The sequence below is a fragment of the Triticum aestivum genome, chromosome 3D, assembly GCF_018294505.1.
Source record: "Triticum aestivum cultivar Chinese Spring chromosome 3D, IWGSC CS RefSeq v2.1, whole genome shotgun sequence".
NCBI classification, from domain to species: domain Eukaryota; kingdom Viridiplantae; phylum Streptophyta; class Magnoliopsida; order Poales; family Poaceae; genus Triticum; species Triticum aestivum.
This window is the reverse complement of record NC_057802.1, coordinates 363370207-363389617: the sequence shown is the minus strand read 5'-3', so window position 1 is coordinate 363389617 and position 19411 is coordinate 363370207. Positions and strand designations below refer to the sequence as shown.

Genomic DNA, 19411 nt, shown 5'->3' with positions numbered 1-19411 from the left:
GTTAATCACCGGAACAGCAGGGACTCCTTGCCCTACCCTGACATCTCTGTTGTACTTCCCCTTTGATAGATCCTCAAAGTTCATGGGTTCTTCAAGAATATCCTCATTATATGCTGGCGGGCATATCTCAACTCGAGTATTTTCAAGAAGCCATCGTATGTAGTTATCAAAAGCAAGTGGGTTATGCTCACGAAGCTGGGCGCGTGCACTGCTACGAGCTTGCTCCACGCAAAGCTGGAAGCGGGTAACATACGAAGCATGATGCTTGTCCCAGTCCTTTATCTTCCGCTGCCTTCTCCTGTCCAACCTGCATGGTACAATACCAAACATTAGCAAAATCAAGAAGGACTGACGATGCTTAGTCAATACGCTCTCTTACCTATGAAGTGCTTTGTCCGTATCCACCCATTCCGGCGGGTGAGGCTGGAACAGACCAAACTGACGAAACACGCGATGTGGCAAATGAAACTCAATAGCCCAGTTGCATATCAGTGGGCACCGCATAAGCCAGAGATCCCTATCCCGCAAGCACATCGGGTTGATGGAAAACTCCGGGGTGTACCCAAGTATGTCATCGGCGCCATATGGCTGCCATTCCACCTATGAAATAGGGCAACAATGCAAAATTGGTGACTTTTTTCAGGCAAGCATGAGAAATGACTGAAGTAATGACCTCGTTACCTGCTCATGCGTAATCGTGTCCAACTCGGCAATGTACTTTTGGTACATGAGATTGACATCGTTCGTCATCTCGGAAACCACATCCCACTTGTAAGCCCAAGTGGGGCGCCGTAAGTCGTCATCTTCATCTTCATACCAAGGATTAAACCTGACGCTCTTCGGGCGTCCAACAGGCAGACGCTCCCAGCTCCATACAGAAAGTAGAAGCATATTACCATCAATGCCTGCCCTATCTGTGATCCTGCAACACTCATCGTCCAGCTGCATATGAAAGAAAAACAATGTTAAGTTGACAACAAGGTTGCATTGGTAATGAACAAATGAGTTGATAACAAAACAAACCAACTACCTATCGGTACAAGTACGCAAGAGTCGCTGAACCCTAGCTCCATTTGCTAACGAAGACGGTCAACGCCTTCAGCCACATCCATGGAGCGTTCTTGTCCGTGGAGTCAGGAAACAAAGTCCTCGAGACAACGTACCACATATAGACACGAGCATGTGTCTGTATCACATCATCAGTGGCATCCGCAGGGCAATGCGCAAAGTTTGCTTGAATCCACGTGAAAGCAGCTCCGGCTGCTTTCCTTTCCTTCTTCTTCGGCTCTTCTCCCTCCTCTACACCAGTCTCAGCCTCGGTAGGAGCCATACCGAGAAGAGCAATCATCTGCTCGCGCCACCCATCAGAATCGGTGCTCATACAGAGAGGCATCCCGTCGATAGCAAGATCGGTGATCAACGAGACATCCTCGAGCGTCACGGTCATCTCCCCAGTCCGAAGATGGAAACTGTGCGTCTCCGGCCTCCACCGATCAGCAAGAGCGGACACCAGTGGAGCGTTCAGATTCGGCGTCGATCGGCTGACCAACTGAATCCACGGGAGTTGTCCTGCCTGCTTGATGTACGGTGTGTACCGCTCATCGTAAGGCATGGCAAGACCAGAGACCCCGTGATACCGAATCTTCAGAGGTTCAAGCTTCTGCAAAAAACAAGTAATGACAAATCTTAGGGCATGTCAATTTCAACTAAAGGCAAATTTGCTAAATATTTAGATTACTCATTATTACCAGCCCCTTCTCGCGCATCATGTAGGCCCGGTGTTGTGTGTCAATGGCATTGTCGAGAAGCCAAACCATCCTTACAAAGTTCAAACAATAAACATATATGAGTTCATCTCAAATGATTGTAAATTCTCATATATATATCTAGTATGTCATATGTGTTCAAGTAAATCAACATCTCATATTTCAAATAAACTCAACATTTAATATATATCTAAAAAAATCAACATCTCACATATAGCTACAAAACTCAACATCTCATAATTATCTACAAAACTAGGCATCTCATATATATCTAAAAAATATACAATCTACGTTTCACTAACAAGAATCATATAGTGTGGGGGGGGATCAAAGGTTCAACCTAATCTTGGGCAAACAAAGATCCAAACCAAGCAAATCAAAGGTTCCACCTAATCTTGGGCAAATCCATAAAAATGCAACGAATTAACGGAGGAAAAGAAAGGGAACGGAGGAGTTTACCTAGTAGGAGGGATTGGAGATCAAATCCGGGCCTCAAAACTTCAGATCTGAGAGGGGTGTGGGGGGGATCCGAAGGGGGCGCCGCCGCCGCCCTCTGTACAGAGAGCAACTTCCTCAGAGGGGGAAGAACTGCCTGGGAGGGGCTGGCCCGATGCGGCTTAAGTCAATGTGCAGCGCCCAATCCATAGGAGCTGCACTTTACACAGTGGGGCGCCCATGCCTTAGGCGCTGCACTGCTGTCTGTGGGGCCGCAAACTGGCCCAGGGCTGCCATGCTGGCTGGATGTGCGACACCTAAGGGAAGGGCGCTGCATAGTAGTGTGTGGCGCCTCGCTGTCGGGCGCCGCACGAAAGGGTCAACAGAGTGATTTTTTTTAAAGCAGGTCAGTTTGTGATTTGATTTCGCCCTCAGGTCAAATATGTGATTTCTGCCCCGCCAGCGCCAGTGGTCACATGCAGATGCAGTGCAGTCGGTGTGTGGTAGTACTACTACGTTGTCGTGTCGTTCCCTCCGCGCTCGTGGACTGACTCGTGGTTGATCGGTCGATGGGTTGTGCGGACGAGGGGTTTTCATGGAACACGCGCAAGTGCTTCTTCTTAATGTTGGTACTGATATATCGCCGGTTTAGTTAGTAAGAGCAGGGCGCAAACCTCTCGTCTTTACACATTGTTCCTTTCACAAGAGAAATAGAAAGCGCAGACATTTGAAACTATTTCAATAGCATGGGCAGCAGGCCTCTCGCGACCACGGCAACTCCACGCCTCTCGCTCTTCATTGTCGACACCTCCGTGGATCTAGCCGCTCCAACCACGCGGTATGCCTCCGCACCGGCGAGGTCTGCGAATGGCGACTGCGGCCGCACCCCCTTCCCCCCCGGCTGCCCCTCCACATCCTCGAATCCTTCCCGGAGATGGTGAGACTGATCTCACCGGTTCCGCAGGGGATACTCATGGCGACCGGGGCTCGGGGGTGGGTGGAGCGGGCGACCAGGATCCGCGACGCCACCGCGGCGTGGATCCGGCGCGTGCAGGAGTGGAAGGCGGCAGATCAGGCGGTGGCGATAGATCCGAGTGTGAAGTCCGCGGCGATGAGATGTGCAGAGAGTTGTCAGAGGAGAGCAGATCTGGAGCAGAGGATTCTGGCGAGGGTGATCTACGATGAGGCCACAGCGGAGGAAAGGGCAAGGATGCCTGCCTTCCCGCACTCCCCGTCGGCTGCGTTTGTTCTGTGGGCGAGGGCGGAGGCGAAATCAGAGGAATCCTGGAGGGCGCTGCGGTGGGAATGCTTGCTGGGAGTGATGCCACCCGGTGCGCCACTGCAGCTCTCGTTCTCATCGCTGGAGACCAGTCGTGTTTGAGCCCATCTCCATTGGCGGATGCCGCCATTTCCTTCTTCAGTGAACTCCCCGCCGGTGGCCTTCATTCACTGGCTGAGGGGGGAGTGGCGCTCGAACGACCCGAGAAGGAAGGCGCGATGGATTTCCATGGTGGGATTGAGCTCAGACTGACCGCCGGAGACGAAGATAGTGGTTCCGTTGCCGTATCTGTAACCAAAGAGCTGAGGGGATCTGGGATGGACACAGACATAGTCTCTGATTATGGAGATCTTCGGATGAACAAGAGAATCACGTTTGATCCTGGGGTTGCTTATAAAACTCTGAAACTGGAGAGGAGTCTGTTTTAAAGGAAACAAAGACTAGGGGAAGATTTTGGGTACTTGAACAAATTGAGGATGAAGAGGTTGACTCTGCAACTGAAGATATAGAACATGGAAATCCTTATCTAGCCACTCTGGCAGATGCTTTTGCTTGTGCCAAACAAGTGAAGAAGATTGGCAAGAGAAAGGAGAAGATAGTGAAATGCAATGGACAGACTGCCAAAAAAAGTTGCGACAGGGACAGAGTGCTTGAAGATGTAAACAGGCAAGTGAACTTCCCTTGTTGTATTGGGAATAATAGGAGACCATCTGCAAGATGTGGTTTGATCAAGGATGATCGATGGTATCAAATTAGCAGAGGAAGGAAAGTGGATTTAGGAAATGGAGCTGAACCCAATTGGATGCATTGGAGGTGTGTAAAGAGATTTGGGAATTCATCAGCACACAAACTGATTGATGCCCCTCTCTCAATACGACCTCCTGCATGTTGTGAGGGTGAAACAGGGGATGACTGTGAATTTTTGGGAGATTGTTTTATCTCAATTCGAACTCTGAAACGGACTGGGCTTAATAAAGAAACGGGCCAAATTAAAGGAGATTATGGGCTAGAGGGGGAAAAAGTAGGCCACAAAAGTAGAGAAAACTTTAGGCCTACAAGAAAAGGGGGTTATATACACCGAGTCCTGGCCTTGGGTGTTGAGACGACCCAATTCCTACAGTCTAGGGTTTCCCACTTGTGGTGTTCGCTCCCCTCCGCCGCCACGAATACCAGCAGCCCTCGATTCCCGGAGATGGCTGATCGTTTCGATCCAGGAAGAGGTGGCGGTGGAAGAGGTATTGAGAGAGGAAGTAACTGGAGACTGGTGATGAATTATGGAAGGGATGCACAATTTGATAGACAAGATTAGGGCTACCATGTCCGCCCTCGACCCCCCTTCAAAAAATTTCAAGGTAATCAATTTCAGAACCACTTTGCTAGAGAGAGCTTTGGCAATTGGAATCGTGAGGGTGGTGGCCGTGACATGCGTCAGTTTCAGTATAAGTCAACATTTCAGACCAATTTGCCTCCTACCGCTAGCAATTACCAGCAGAAGTCTAGCGCTGCAACAAAAAGTGGGGGAGGGGGTGACAGTGATATTCAGACATCCAAAGCAATCTATGCAGGGGGAGTTCTGAATGGTAATCAAGACGCTGCGGGAGGGGGGATGGAAAACAAACAACAGGCAACTAACAAGATCATCTGTCACAAATGTGGAGAGAAGGGTCATAATTCCAAGGGGTGTGAAGCTAAAGTCAAATGTTCCATCACACACATAGCTGAATTATGTGCATGGCTGCATCAGAAAAAACCAGTGGCATCTTTGGTGGGGTTTGGAGGAGAAGGACTAGGCATTTTTGTGGCAGATCATGCAAAAGAGTTACCTGGGAATAATAATAATGATGCAGTAGCTTTGGTCAGGCTCAGAGATGACTGTGATTTGGAAATTGATTCAGAGGATCTTATCAATAGCTTGGCAAAAACTTACCCCTGGAGGTGGGATTGGAAAGCAAAGAAAGTGTCTGATGGAGTTTTCCTGCTAAATTTTCCATCTGTTGCAAGGATCAATGAGGCTGCCATTTATGACTGGGTCCCTCTGAAAGGTGGAAACATAATGATCAAAGTGAAAGTCTGGAATGATGATGCTATGGCTATTGGTAAACTAGCATTGATATGGGTCAGCGCTAAGGGGGTACCAAAAACAATGAAAAACTATCAGGGGCTTTGTGAGATTGGATCAATGATTGGATATGTGCAAATTGTTGACGTGGATTTGGTAAACATAAGTGGTTTGGTCAAGCTGAAGATTGCTGTGGTGGATCACACCAAAATCCCCAGATGGACTAAGCTGACAACTCCAAATCTCATGGTTTACAGAATTTTCTTTGAGGTGGAAGAGGTTTTAGATGAAGGATGGACCAAACTAGAAGATGAACTATCACAAGGATATGAGCAGTGGATGGATTTCCAACATGAGGAGGATGAAAACAGAGAGGCAAAGAAAGCAAAAACAGATGCAAATGTTGCAATCTGTGCAAGTACTAGAACCAGGATGGCACTAGCTAGAAGACAAAGAGGCTGCTATTAAAGAGCAAGAGGCTGCTGATAAGCTATTGTACAATAGGAATCTGGATATTCAGAAACTTAATAAAACTAATGAGGAGATAGGCTCTACATCAGTCAATGGAGAGGGAGAGAAAAGGGAGGATGATGAGATGCAAAAGGATGATTCATAGGAGAAAGCTAATGAGGAAGAACCTTCTCAGTTTGTGAGTCTTGGCACAAAACTTGGGATTGATGTTGTTGAAGGGGCAGAAATGGAAAACATCAAAGGAGGTGAAACCCAAGAGCTTCCAAGATACAGTGGGAGGATTGCCTTGAAGGACAGAGATGACATTCCTATACTGGATAGAGCTATGACTTTGGCCAGAGCCAAAAATCTAGCTCTATCTGAAGGTATGTCTGAAACTGCTAGCACTTCTTAACTTGAAAATATTGAGTTGATTGATGTGGCAAATTTGATAGGAATAGATTTGGGGCTACTATAGATATGGTGGAACATAACCTGAACTTGATACAAACTTTAGAACAGGCCAGGAAAGAAATTTATCTAGCAAGCTTCAGGGAAACTAAAAATGCTCAGGAAGAAGAACATGTGTTGGAACCTGAAGATGTTAATAACATTTTTCTGGACCTGTTGTTATTACGTAAAAATGAGGATGATGAACAGGTAGACATAAGAATGGAAAATGTATTGGGAAATGTGAGGGAGGGTCTGAAAGCAAATAGCACTTCTTTTGAGGCTATTGCAGTTACCCCGGTGAAAACTGTGTTGAGGAGGAAGAAAAAAGGAAAAATTAAGTAATTTTTTTTCCCACATAAACTTCCTTACCCTCTGCCTTCTGACAAAAAAAATGAGGGGCTTGATTTGGAACTGTAGGGGAATTAGAGATAAGAATGAGAAGGATTTTATTAAAGAACAAATTACTATGAACAACCTTGATTTTGTGGGTGTCCAAGAAACAATCACAGGTGAATTCACCTCATTGGAGTTGTCGGCGTTGAGTACCCAGGAAGATTTTGGTTGGGATTTTTTACCTTCTAGAGGAAGGTCTGGTGGAATTTTAGTAGGTATTAATAAAACTACTTTAGCTAAAAGAGAGGTTGAGTTTGGTGAATATTTTGTTAGAGTTAATGTCAGTAATGTTAGTGATGGTTTTACTTGGAACTTAGTAGTAGTTCATGGTGATGCACAACCTTCGGGCAAACCTAAATTCCTAGTGGAACTGGTGCATATTTTTAAGAAATCCAAAAATCCCTTGCTGGTTGCAGGAGATTTTAACCTAACTAGGAAAAGTAGTGACAAGAATAAACCTGGAGGCTATAACAAATGGAGTTTACTTTTTAACTCCATCATTACTTTTGGGGAAATGCTGGAGCTACCTTTGGTGGGAAGGAAATACACTTGGTCTAACAATCATGAGGACCCCACTTATGCATTGTTAGATAGTGTTGATCTCACCTGCCTGGTAGAAATTTTTTCCCTCAGTACACATAGATACGCTGGACTGGGGATTATCGGATCATACACCGTTGATTATTAGAACTGGGGAACTGCAACCGAAACCTTACATTTTCAAATTTGAAAATTGCTGGTTTCAGAGGGTAGACCTGGATAAAATAGTTGAAAAGGTGCGGAATAAGGAATACCCTGGTATCTCTTTCCTTGATAAATTTCACAATAAGATGAAAGAATTGAGGAAAGCGCTGAAGGGGTGGAACCTCTACTTTGAAGCTAACATGAGGACATAGAAAAAAGGATTGCTCGAAGAAATTGACAGGCTAGATAAGTTAGAAGAAGATGAGGTGTTGAATAGCTATGACAGAGAATATAAGAAAACTTACCGTGATGAATTGTATTTTTTTTAAAAGAGGATGAAATTAAATGGTTGCAAAGGTCCCATGATACTGAGTTGCTGGAAGGAGATTCAAATACTAGATACTATCTCATTAAAGCTAATGGCAGATTGAGGAAAAATAGGATTATTAAATTGCAGCAAGATGAAGGGGTGATTGAGGGGCAAGATAATCTGAAAAATTATACTACTAATTTCTATAAGAAATTGTTTTGTGAACCAGAAAATAATGCTCTTAAAATAGACTCTAGTGGGGTGGAAACACTCACTGAGAAGGAGCAAAACTTTCTCACAAAAAAGTTTACAATGGAGGAGTTGAAGAAGGCCGTGTTTGGAATGGAAAAAAATAAAGCTGCTGGACCGGATGGTTTTAGTATTGAATTTTATCAACATTATTGGGAATTGGTGAAAAGTGATCTATTCAGATTGCTTGAGGAATTTTATTCTCATAATCAAGATCTGGAGAGACTAAATTATGGGGTTATTTCCCTCATTCCGAAAGGAAGTGATGCTGGTAGAATTCAGTAATATAGACCAATTTGCTTGCTGAATGTGGTTTTAATTTTTTTTACAAAAATCTTAGTTAACAGAATTGTGCTTGTTATTTCTGGGGTAATTAAGGCATCTCAAACTGCTTTTATCCAGGGGAGATACATACTAGAGGGTGTGTGGTGCTACATGAAACTCTGAATTCTATGCATAAAGAAAAGAAATCGGGGGTACTTTTTAAGATTGATTTTGAAAAAGCCTTTGACAAAGTTAAATGGCCTTTTCTTCTTCATATTCTTGAGATGAAAAAATTCCCAGGTAGAATGATTAATTGGGTGATGAAGACAGTTACTGGAGGGAAGGTAGCTAGTAAGGTTAATGGAGAAATTGGCTCCTATTTCAAAACCCATCAAGGACTACGACAAGGAGACTCAATATCTCCTTTGTTGTTTGAGCTAGCGGTAGATATACTCGCAATTTCATTTGACAGAGCTGTAGGAAAAAATTTGGTTAGTGGTCTTGCTAAAAATCACAAAGAAAATGATGTGTCTATTTTGCAATATGAAGATGACACTATCATTCTTTTTCAGGATGATTTGGTGCAAGCAAAAAATGTGAAAGGATTCTGAACCTTTTTGAGATTATGTCTGGTTTGAAAATTAATTTTCATAAGAGTGAAGTGATCTGTGTTGGGGTGGATGAAGACAGAATTAAACAATTTGAAGAAATCTTAACTTGTAGAAAAGGAAAGCTTCCCTTTAAATATTTGGGGATTCCTTTGGACGAGAAAAGATTGAAAGGAACTGATTGGAACCCTTCTATTTCCAAATTGGAGAAAAGACTAGGGAGTTGGCTAGGTAGGCTTTTAAATATTGCTGGAAGAACCACTTTAATAAATTCTTCCCTCACTAGTCTAATCCTTTACATGCTCTCCTTTTATGAGGTTCCTAAGGGGGTTAAAAAGAAAATGGATAGACCAAGGGCAAGTTTTTTATGGAGTGGAGAGGAAGATAAACATAAATACCACCTAGTTGCTTGGGAGAGAGTTTGTAGACCCAAAACACTGGGTGGCCTAGGGATTCTGGACCTTGATTAAATGAATATTGCCTTACTATCCAATTGGCTTTGGAAACTTTTCAATGAAAAAGGTTTATGGCAAAACGTCTTATGGGACAAATATATTGGGAAAAACACTTTTGGACAGGTGCAAAAAAAAGCAGGAGACTCACACTTCTCGGAGGGTGTGATGAAATGCAAATCTGTTTTTGGCATGTTGCAAATTTATTATAGGGAATGGTGAGAAAACGAGATTGTGGGAAGATAATTGGACTGGAAGCAAGAGCTTAGCAGTCACTTTCCATGAACTCTATAATGTTTCTCTAGACCAACATATCGCTGTAGCTGACGCTTTGTCTTCTCATCTCACCTCGCTGAAATTCAGGAGGAATTTGGTGGGGGATAAGGCAAGTCAATGGCAAGATCTACTGAAAATGTGTGGAGAAGTCGTCCTGAATAAAGAAGATGATAAGCTTTTCTGGATCCCAGAGGGATTGGGAGAATATAGCGTTAGATCTTTTTATTCGGTGTTACAAGTTGGGGAAAAATGTCCAAATAGATTCTTATGGAAAGTTAAAATACCCCCTAGAATTAAACATTCATCTGGCTAGTTACCAAAAAAAGTATCTTAACCAGGGATGTTCTACTTCATAGGGGCGAAAAATGTGAGAAACAATGCCTTTTTTGTGGTAAAAATGAATCTATTAACCATCTTTTTTTCCAATGCCCCCTGGCCAGATATATGTGGAGTATGGTAAGCCACATAATAGGGATTCAATGTGATTTTTACAATGTGGAAACATGCTTGAATGTTTGGCTGGGAAATTTTGGAAAGAAGAAAAAGAAAGTAATTTTTGTAGGGGTAGCGGCTTTGATTTGGAGCATCTGGAAGACTAGAAATTTAGCTTGTTTTCAACATATCTGGCCTGCTGATCCTAGTGTGGTTATGTATAAGATGGTGCATTGGATTAATGATTGGAGTGTTTTGCAGGGGAGGGAGGACGCAAAACTGGAGCTGCAACAGGGCGCAAAGCTGCTGGAGCGAGTCGCGAGTGACATCTTCCAGGCGCGAAGGAGCTGGGCATCTTGGGTTCCAAGGATCGAAGATTGATTCAAAATTAGTGGACTATAGAGAGTTTTGCTTGCTTAGATGTTTTGTTCAGGCTGTGTCTGGTCTAGCTGAGTTCCTTGTGGGTGATGCTCACATAGGAACCTTTTCTCCTTAAAGCCTTGCCATCCTTGTATACAAGAGAGGGCATGGGCGAAGTTTTGGAAACACAAAAACATGTTGGTCTGCATTTCTGGTTGGAATTGACAGATATTTGGTTTCGTTAATGAAATCGAGGGGATCCCCCTTTCTTTCAGAAAAAAGTTAGTAAGAGCAACTTTAACAGGGCGACCCATTTCGTCCTCTGGCGTCCGTTTGGATCGGCGCGGACACAAAAGTCGGCCCAACGCGTCGACCCAAACGGATGTGCCTCCGCTTGGCGTCCGTCTGCCGACCCATTTCTGGCCTATTTTTGAGCCGGATTTGCATCGGCGATGACACGAGACGGACGCGCGCGCGCCTTCTCCTCCCCCAGGCCCGCTGGTCGGTGGCAGCCTTCACCATTTTCCTTCATTTTCCTCAAAACCCCTCCCGACCGCGTGCGCTCCCCCTCCCCCCGCCATGGACGACGACCTCGATGCCGCGGCCTGCCTCGCCTCGTCCGGCATGACAACCGCCCCCTCCGGCAAAGCCAAACCTCGCGCCCCCCGCAAGACAGCCGCCACGCCCAAGCCGAAGAAGACGCTGACGCCCGAACAACGGGCAAGGGAGTCGGCCAAGAGGAAGGGCCGAAGGCACGCGGCGGACGCGAGGGATGAAGCCATCGCGGCGGCCGTCGCCGCCGCCGCCGCGCAGCAGGAGGTCACCAACGCCCGCTTCGCGGCGACAACAAGGGAGGCGATGTACATGCTAGGGTTAAACCCTATCCAGCACGACCTCGTCAACGCCGTTGTGGCCGCGGCCAACACCGACTCATCCGCGTTCCCTCGGATGGTGCTGCACAATTCGCCCCGCGCGTCGGCTTGCACCCCAATGCCCGGCTTCCACGTCTACCCGCAGGCCTCCCGCCTCTCCGGGGAGTGCTCGCCCGAGGTGAGGGTGGTGGCGCCTTCCACGCCCGCGCCTGCGCCCATCGACCTGAATGCCATACCGGTGGCCGGTGGCTCGTCATCCGGAGGCGCGAGGAAACGCGCGCGGCAGATGCCAGCCGGCGTGCTGCCGGGCGCACGCAACCTGTTCGACGGAATGCCGGCCTCCGACAATGACGACTACATGCAGAACATGATCTTCGAGGGTGGTGCGCCGGCCACTGGCTAGGATCTCGGTGAGACACAAAGCCAGGACGGCCGAGGGGCGTTCACGCCGTCCACCTTTGATGAAGATCAGGCGGCCTTCATGCGTGATCAGGTCGGCCTGGACCTGGAGGGCTTCCCACTCGACCATGAGTTTCCGGAGGACTACGGGCAAGAGGAAGAGGACGAGTGCGACATCGAAGGGGAGTCTTTGTTCAAGGACGAGCTCGCCAACCAAACCGCCGGGGCGAAGCCGAAGCGCAAGAGCAAGCGGGCCAAGGCATACACGGCGGCCGAGGACAAGCTTCTTTGTGAGTGTCGGAGAGACATTGGGCAAGACCCCAAGACGGGCGCCGAACAAAAGCATTCAACTTTTTGGATTCGTGTCCACCGTGAGTTCCATGAGCGCAAGAAGTTTCCGCCGTACCAAATAGTAAGCACGCGCGGGTGGGTGTCCATTTCGAAGCGATGGAGGGTGATCCAACAAGAATGCAACAAGTTTTGTGCCACTCTTGAGAGCGTCAAGGCCCGCCTCTTTTGTGTCATCAAGTTTATAGTTGCGTGTTCATTTGCATACCATTTGCCAATATGCTTGCATGAAATACATTTGGAGGCATTTCAAGCTTTGGAGGCATTCAAGGTACAACACAATGGCAAGTGTTTCAGCCTCTCCCATTGCTTTAGGGTCATCAAAGACGAGGAGAAGTTCAAGGCGCAATATGCCGCCCTCAAGTCGCGTGGGGGGCATGATGAGCAAGAAGGACTCAAGGGAGGAGGAGCGCCGGCGTTACAAAGAAGAGAAAATGAACGCCTTCACAAAGAAGGAGGCTTGAGATGGACGCGGAGAAGCAAGCCAAGATGCTTGAGATGGAGGCGGAGAAGCAAGCCAAGATGCTAGAGATCGTGGCCGCCAAAGCCAAGACCAAGGTGAAAGAAGTGGCTCTCGCGAGCATGATGACCGGGGTGGAGATCATGAAGGTGGATCTCAACACCGTGTCGCCAAGGAAGAGGCTGTGATTCGAGAAGATGCAGGCCAACATGCTCAAGTTCGACGACGAATGATCTACGGCGGCGAGCGCCATCCTTCTTTTTTATGCCGGCAGGTGTGCGGGCATGACCACGGGGCCCGCGATGGCGTGGTCGAACTCAAGTCACACTCTTTTTTGTGTGCCGGCATGTTTGCCGGCCGCTGGCGAGTGCGCCAGCATAAACAGTGTGGTGATATTTTAAAGCCGGTATTGTATATCGGCGTTGGCATGGTGCCGACATGAGACATGGCCGCTGGCATGATCTATGGCCGCGGACCTTTTTTAAAATTATGTGCGGACATGAAATGAGTCGGCGCGTTGGCGCACTGCCTATCCAAATATAAAACAGGACGGACGTCGAAGGGGCGGCCGACCCAAACGGACAAAGAAAAGACAAAAGCGCCGTCCGTTTGGGTCGGTGCGTTGGAGTTGCTCTAATACGGCCGGCCTTGTTTGCAATCTCTGCTGCAACCTGCAATGCGTATGGAGTACAGGAGGAGGGCCGCTATTCCAAGTCAACCCTGCGCTTCTGCGAATGTTTATTGAGACAGAGAGATAGAGTGAGAGACCGGGCTGACCGTGGCTCGGATTTCGGCGTCTATTGGGTCATTTTCCGTGGGTCTTCCTTCACGGGCACCCGCAGCATGGGTGTTTCGCACGAAAGCCCTTGTCGTTTCTGAATTCTCAACTGCCATGCGAACGTGAGGGTGATTTGCTAGGAAGACCAAATAAATAAATCAAGCATACCACCTGGCATACATTTCGGACCTACACACTGCCGCATGGAGTGGGAGCGTTCATCGCTTGTTAATTAATCAGACTGCAAATGACTTCAGTGTAAAATCTACTACCACTAGTGTGCTCGTCGTCTATAAGACTAGACTAGAACCTCGCTAGTACTAGCTAGATTCTGTGTGATGACAGCTTGACACCAACGATGCTTCAGGCAGGACAAATAAGTCTGCTAGTCAAAGTCAATAAGTCCGCTATATTATCTCTTGAATATTCGCCTAGATTCTGTGCTCAGCTCCACAAATATTAGCGTCCGTCCTGTTTGAAGCTAGGTCGCACAGACTTTGCCCACCAAAGCGTGGAAAAGAGTTCGAAAAGCAAGTTGCACCAATCATACTTCATTGCAGACATATATACTTTTTGAGTGACATATAAGGTCTCCTGTAAATGTAAAAGTAAACGTTTGAAGGGGTTCGAAAGCGGGCTGGAAAAAAGCTGGATCAAGGAAGGCACCGGCGGGATCAACACTATGCCTCGTTTTTTTTTTTGAAACAAACACTATGCCTCGTGAATCTCTACCAGAACTGGAATTGGAGAACAACATATACTTTAGATGCTTCCGCATTTCTTTCTTCGAAAGGTGTTTAAACTCGTACTGTCGGTTTCTCATTACTCGTACTGTCGGTTTCTCATTAATCGCCAAGTAGTGCTGCCCAAGTTGTTAATCCGCTGCGTGGCTCTTGGTGTTCACGCAAAGGTGTGTGACAAAACAGCAGGCCACATGTGCTCGAGCACACACTAGCTATTACTACTACTACTCCACTTGGAAAACAGAAACGGAGCTAGACGGATAAACTTGACAGCCACATGCATGGGCCTGCGACGCCATTGGCAGCTTTGGACCCTAGTCAAAACTTCACAGTCACAGGCCATCGATCGGTCGACAGCATATGCGTGCGTGTTTTTTTAAGCCTGTACCGTAGAACAATTGTTCTACGGTTAATTATATTAATAAAAGTAAATATTTACAAAGTCTCTCCTCTCAAAATAACAAAAAGACTAAATTACCCAATACCAGCTCTAGGCAGCATCATGAAAAATCATAAATGAGAATCAATCCAGGATTGTAACTGTTGTGCCTTTGCTGCTTTAGCTCTGTGAATAGTAGTCTTCAGCGTTTCTTTCAAATAGTGCATCCAACTCATGGTATGTGGCGCTTCATTTCTAAAGATTTTATCATTTCTAACGGACCAGGTGCTCCAGCAGCCTGCAATGATGATGTCTAGTGCCAAATTATGTGGTATCTCAAGGAGTCTGATGTGGATCTCATCGTAATTTGTGATGCCTCTAACTCTATTAGGCGTGATCTTATCCCAACAGTCATTGGTGAAATTGCAAACCCAAAATAGATGAATAAGTGTTTCTTCAGTTTGATCGTGGCATAGGGCACAGTGGTAGTCTGGTAGATACATGGACCTTCTGAGTAGGAGATTTTCGGTGTTAATTCTATCATGTAGTAACAGCCAAAAGAAGAATTTGTATCTCAGCCGAACTGCACATTTCCAGAGTGATTCCAAAATATTGTGTGCAGAACTGGCCCCCATAAGGGCTTTATACATCTTGATTGCCGAATAACTCCTCTGATTACCTTTGCATATCCATTTATCTTTCTCATTTGAGTGTGCTCTATTTTGCAAAATTGACTGGAGTAGCAGTAGTTGTTGGTATGCTTGTGTTGAGAGGGGCAGTTGAAACATATCTTCCATGTTATCTTGAGCAATGGCCTCTTGAAGTGTGATTTCTGTGTCATGGCAGAAGGAAAAAAGGTGTGGGTAGCTAATTGAGAGTTCTTGTCGTTGCCATTTATCCCTCTAAAAGTCAATTGTATCACCTTGACTTGGTATGCATAGTGCAAGCCTCTTGTAAGTTGGTAGAAGTTTGAGAATAGCTTTCCACCAAAAAGAACCTACATTTCTGATATCTGGTAGATGTTGGCTGTAATATGACTCTCAAATGATTTTGACTCATGGGATGTCTTCCTTATTCAAGAATTTGTGCAGAAATCATAAGGAGTGCCTGGTTGTGGATTCCAGCATCAAGTATTCCAATGCCTCCATGTGATTTTGGCTGACAAGCTTTCTCACATGCAATCATAGCCATCCCCTTGTCACCGGAACCATATTTCCTCCAAAGACAGTGTTTCAGCTATGAGTTAATTTGGTTGAGCACTGTTATTGGGATCATTAGTATGGACATGTAGAAGATTGGCATGCTTGAAAATATTGATTTGACCAAGGTGAGCTTATCCCCAGTAGAGAGCAGGGTGTTACATCCTGATAGCCTGGTGGCAACCCTTTTCGGCAAGGGGGAGAAGTCGTCCACTTTGGGCTTAGAATGGCATAAAGGAAGTCCCAGTTATTTGATGGGTCGTTGTCCAATTTGGCAGCCTAGCAAGTTCGATAAGGTAGTCATCATCTCGTGTGTTTATAGCAAGCAGGGTGGATTTGGAATAGTTGACCTTGAGCCCAGTGTAAGTAGCATAGTGGATCAGCAGATTTTTCAAGTGTGTGAGTTGGGTAGGAGCAACCGGTAAAACCAAGAGGGTATCATCAGCATATTGAATGGCTGGAAAGTCAAGGCATGATTTGTTGGAAATATGCCCTAGAGGCAATAATAAATGGTTATTATTATATTTATTTGTTCATGGTAATTGTCTATTATTCATGCTATAATTGTATTGTCCGGAAATCGTAATACATGTGTGAATACATAGACCACAACCTGTCCCTAGTAAGCCTCTAGTTGACTAGCTCGTTGATCAACAGATAGTCATGGTTTCCTGACTATGGACATTGGATGTCATTGATAACGGGATCACATCATTAGGAGAATGATGTGATGGACAAGACCCAACTTAAGCATAGCATAAAAGATCGTGTAGTTTCGTTTGCTAGAGCTTTTCCAATGTCAAGTATCTTTTCCTTAGACCATGAGATCGTGCAACTCCCGGATACCGTAGGAGTGCTTTGGGTGTGCCAAACGTCACAACGTAACTGGGTGACTATAAAGGTGCATTACGGGTATCTCCGAAAGTGTCTGTTGGGTTGGCACGGATCGAGACTGGGATTTGTCACTCCGTGTGACGGAGAGGTATCTCTGGGCCCACTCGGTAATGCATCATCATAATGAGCTCAATGTGACTAAGGCGTTAGTCACGGGATCATGCATTGCGGTACGAGTAAAGAGACTTGCCGGTAACGAGATTTAACAAGGTATTGGGATACCGACGATCGAATCTCGGGCAAGTAACATACCGATTGACAAAGGGAATTGCATACGGATTGATTGAATCCTCGACACCGTGGTTCATCCGATGATATCATCGTGGAACATGTGGGAGCCAACATGGGTATCCAGATCCCGCTGTTGGTTATTGACCGGAGAGGCGTCTCGGTCATGTCTGCATGTCTCCCGAACCCGTAGGGTCTACACACTTAAGGTCCGGTGATGCTAGGGTTGTAGAGATATATGTATGCGGAAACCCGAAAGTTGTTCGGAGTCCCGGATGAGATCCCGGACGTCACGAGAGGTTCCGGAATGGTTCGGAGGTAAGGATTTATATATGGGAAGTCTTATTTTGGTCGCCGGAAAAGTTTCGCGCTTTATCGGTATTGTAGCGGGAGTGCCGAAGGGGGTCCGAGGGTCCACCAAGGGGGTCCACCAGCCCCGGGGGGGCCACATGGGCTGTAAGGGGTGCGCCTTGGCCTATATGGGCCAAGGGAACCAGCCCCAAGAGGCCCATGCGCAAGAGATAAGAAAAAAGGGAGAGTCCTAAAGGGGGAAGGCACCTCCGAGGTGCCTTGGGGGGGAAGGACTCCCCCCTGGCCGCACCCTTCCTTGGAGGAAGGGGCAAGGCTGCGCCCCCCCCCTCCCTTGGCCCTATATATAGTGGGGGGGGGGGAAGGGAGGGCAGCAACATCTAAGCCTTGGGCGCCTCCCTCCTCCCCTGCAACACCTCTCTCTCTCTCGCAGAAGCTTGGCGAAGCCCTGCCGGAGACCCGCTACATCCACCACCACGCCGTCGTGCTGTTCGATCTCCATCAACCTCTCCTCCCCCTTGCTGGATCAAGAAGGAGGAGACGTCGCTGCACCGTACGTATGTTGAACGCGGAGGTGCCGTACGTTCGGCACTCGGTCATCGGTGATTTGGATCACGGCGAGTACGACTCCGTCATCCACGTTCATTGGAACGCTTCCGCTCGCGATCTACAAGGGTATGTAGATGCACTCCTTTCCCCTCGTTGCTAGTAGACTCCATAGATGCATCTTGGTGAGCGTAGGAAAATTTTAAATTATGCTACGATTCCCAACATGATTGGTGCCTCAGTGGGGATTCAATCAGGTGATTTGACATGGCTTGAGCATTGTTTGCAGAAGATCAGCTGCCAGCACGAATATCAGGGGGGATAGAGGTTCACCCTGTCTGACACCCTGTTTGCATAGAAACTGCTTACGAGGCACACCATTGAGCAGGACTGAGGAAAAACTTGTGTTGTAAATTTGCTTAATCCAATTGATCCATCTGTTCCCGAAGCCTCTGGCAGCCAATATTTCAAAGATGGTGTCATGATTCAGAAGGTCAAAAGCTTTTTCAAAGTCTAGCTTTAGCAGCACAATTTCTTTTTTGGATTGGAAGCATTAGTAAATGTATTCATACGACCAGGCAAGACAATCTTGGATGCATATGTTCTTCAAGAATCCATATTGATTCTTATGGACCAAGTGGAGCATAAGCTTTCGCAATCTGTTAGCTAGAAGCTTGGTTATGATTTTTAGGGTGCTGTTGAGCAAAGAGATGGGCCTGAAGTCTCCTGGTTTAATAGCAGCATCTTTTTTGGGGATCAATATCCTTCTACTAGCAGAACAAAATTATTTAATTTTCAATTTTAAAAGGATCAAGCTTGCAACACATCAAAAGCACACTTGGTCAAGTGGTTAGAGCATCTACAGCCGGACCCCTCAAACCCGTCTCAAACGCCCGGACAGGCTGCCCACTCACTGCCCGGTCACAATTTTTTGACCTAGACGGGCCACTCAAACGACCCTCAAACGCACGGGCTGACCGGTACCCCCCATATCCGGCCCAAATATGGGGCGGATATGGGGTCGTCTGGGCACGCCCGACACGTCAGACCCGACAGCCGGAGCCCACTCCAAATTGCACCAAATCAACCAAACCCTCCCTCCTTCTCCCGCCGCCCTCCAACCATTCCCGCGCCCAGACCCTCGACGAACTCCATCCTTGCTCCCAATCCTCACCTCCGGTCCTAATCCACCACCGGACATGTTGTCCAGCCCGACCCACACCACCGTCGCGACGGAGACGCAGTCCGCCTCGTCTGTGGGAGGCGCGGTGTCATCAGCGGCGACTTGCAAGGCGGAGAACGTCGCTTGCAAGTTGCGGCGACGCCGGCAGTGAGAGAGGGAGGCGGCGGCTGCGGTGCAGGGAGGTTCAGACGTGGTGGAGCAGCCGTCTCCTCCGCCGCGCCCGGATACCCGTACCCCTTCCCTCCGAGCACCTACGCGGATTACGTTGTCCGCCCCCTTTGGGACGCAGGGTGATCCGAGCGCCGGCTGGGCCATTCCGGAGAGTTTTCTGCCGGCGGTCGACGTGTCTAACACGCCGCAGCTCGTTCGGGCGCGGATGAGCACGGGCTCCAGCAGTGCCTGGGCTGCCTCAACATGTTCGACAAAATGACCGAACAAGAGTCAATACGTTTTCTTTACTCTTGTCCGATCATATTTTAGCATAGACCACTAGTTCATTTGCTCATGATGAATGCTTGCAAATTTGAATCATGTAGGAGGCGTTCTTGTCGAACTTGATTAATGACCATGAAGAACAACCGATCAAAATGGAGTATGAATTGG

General features: G+C 47.1%; 1 protein-coding gene and 1 pseudogene across 1 annotated transcript; both read left to right on the top strand.

Annotated features, from left to right (window-relative positions):
* The first annotated feature begins 4626 nt into the window (after window positions 1-4626).
* Window positions 4627-10719, top strand: LOC123074670 (uncharacterized). The gene is made up of 2 exons (XM_044497449.1): window positions 4627-6375; window positions 10372-10719. Exon 1 carries the CDS (start codon window positions 4904-4906, stop codon window positions 6005-6007), a length of 1104 nt encoding a protein of 367 aa, XP_044353384.1. The 5' UTR covers window positions 4627-4903; the 3' UTR covers window positions 6008-6375; window positions 10372-10719.
* Window positions 10720-11460: 741 nt separating this feature from the next.
* On the top strand, window positions 11461-12553 carry LOC123076301 (uncharacterized; annotated as a pseudogene).
* Window positions 12554-19411: the final 6858 nt, after the last annotated feature.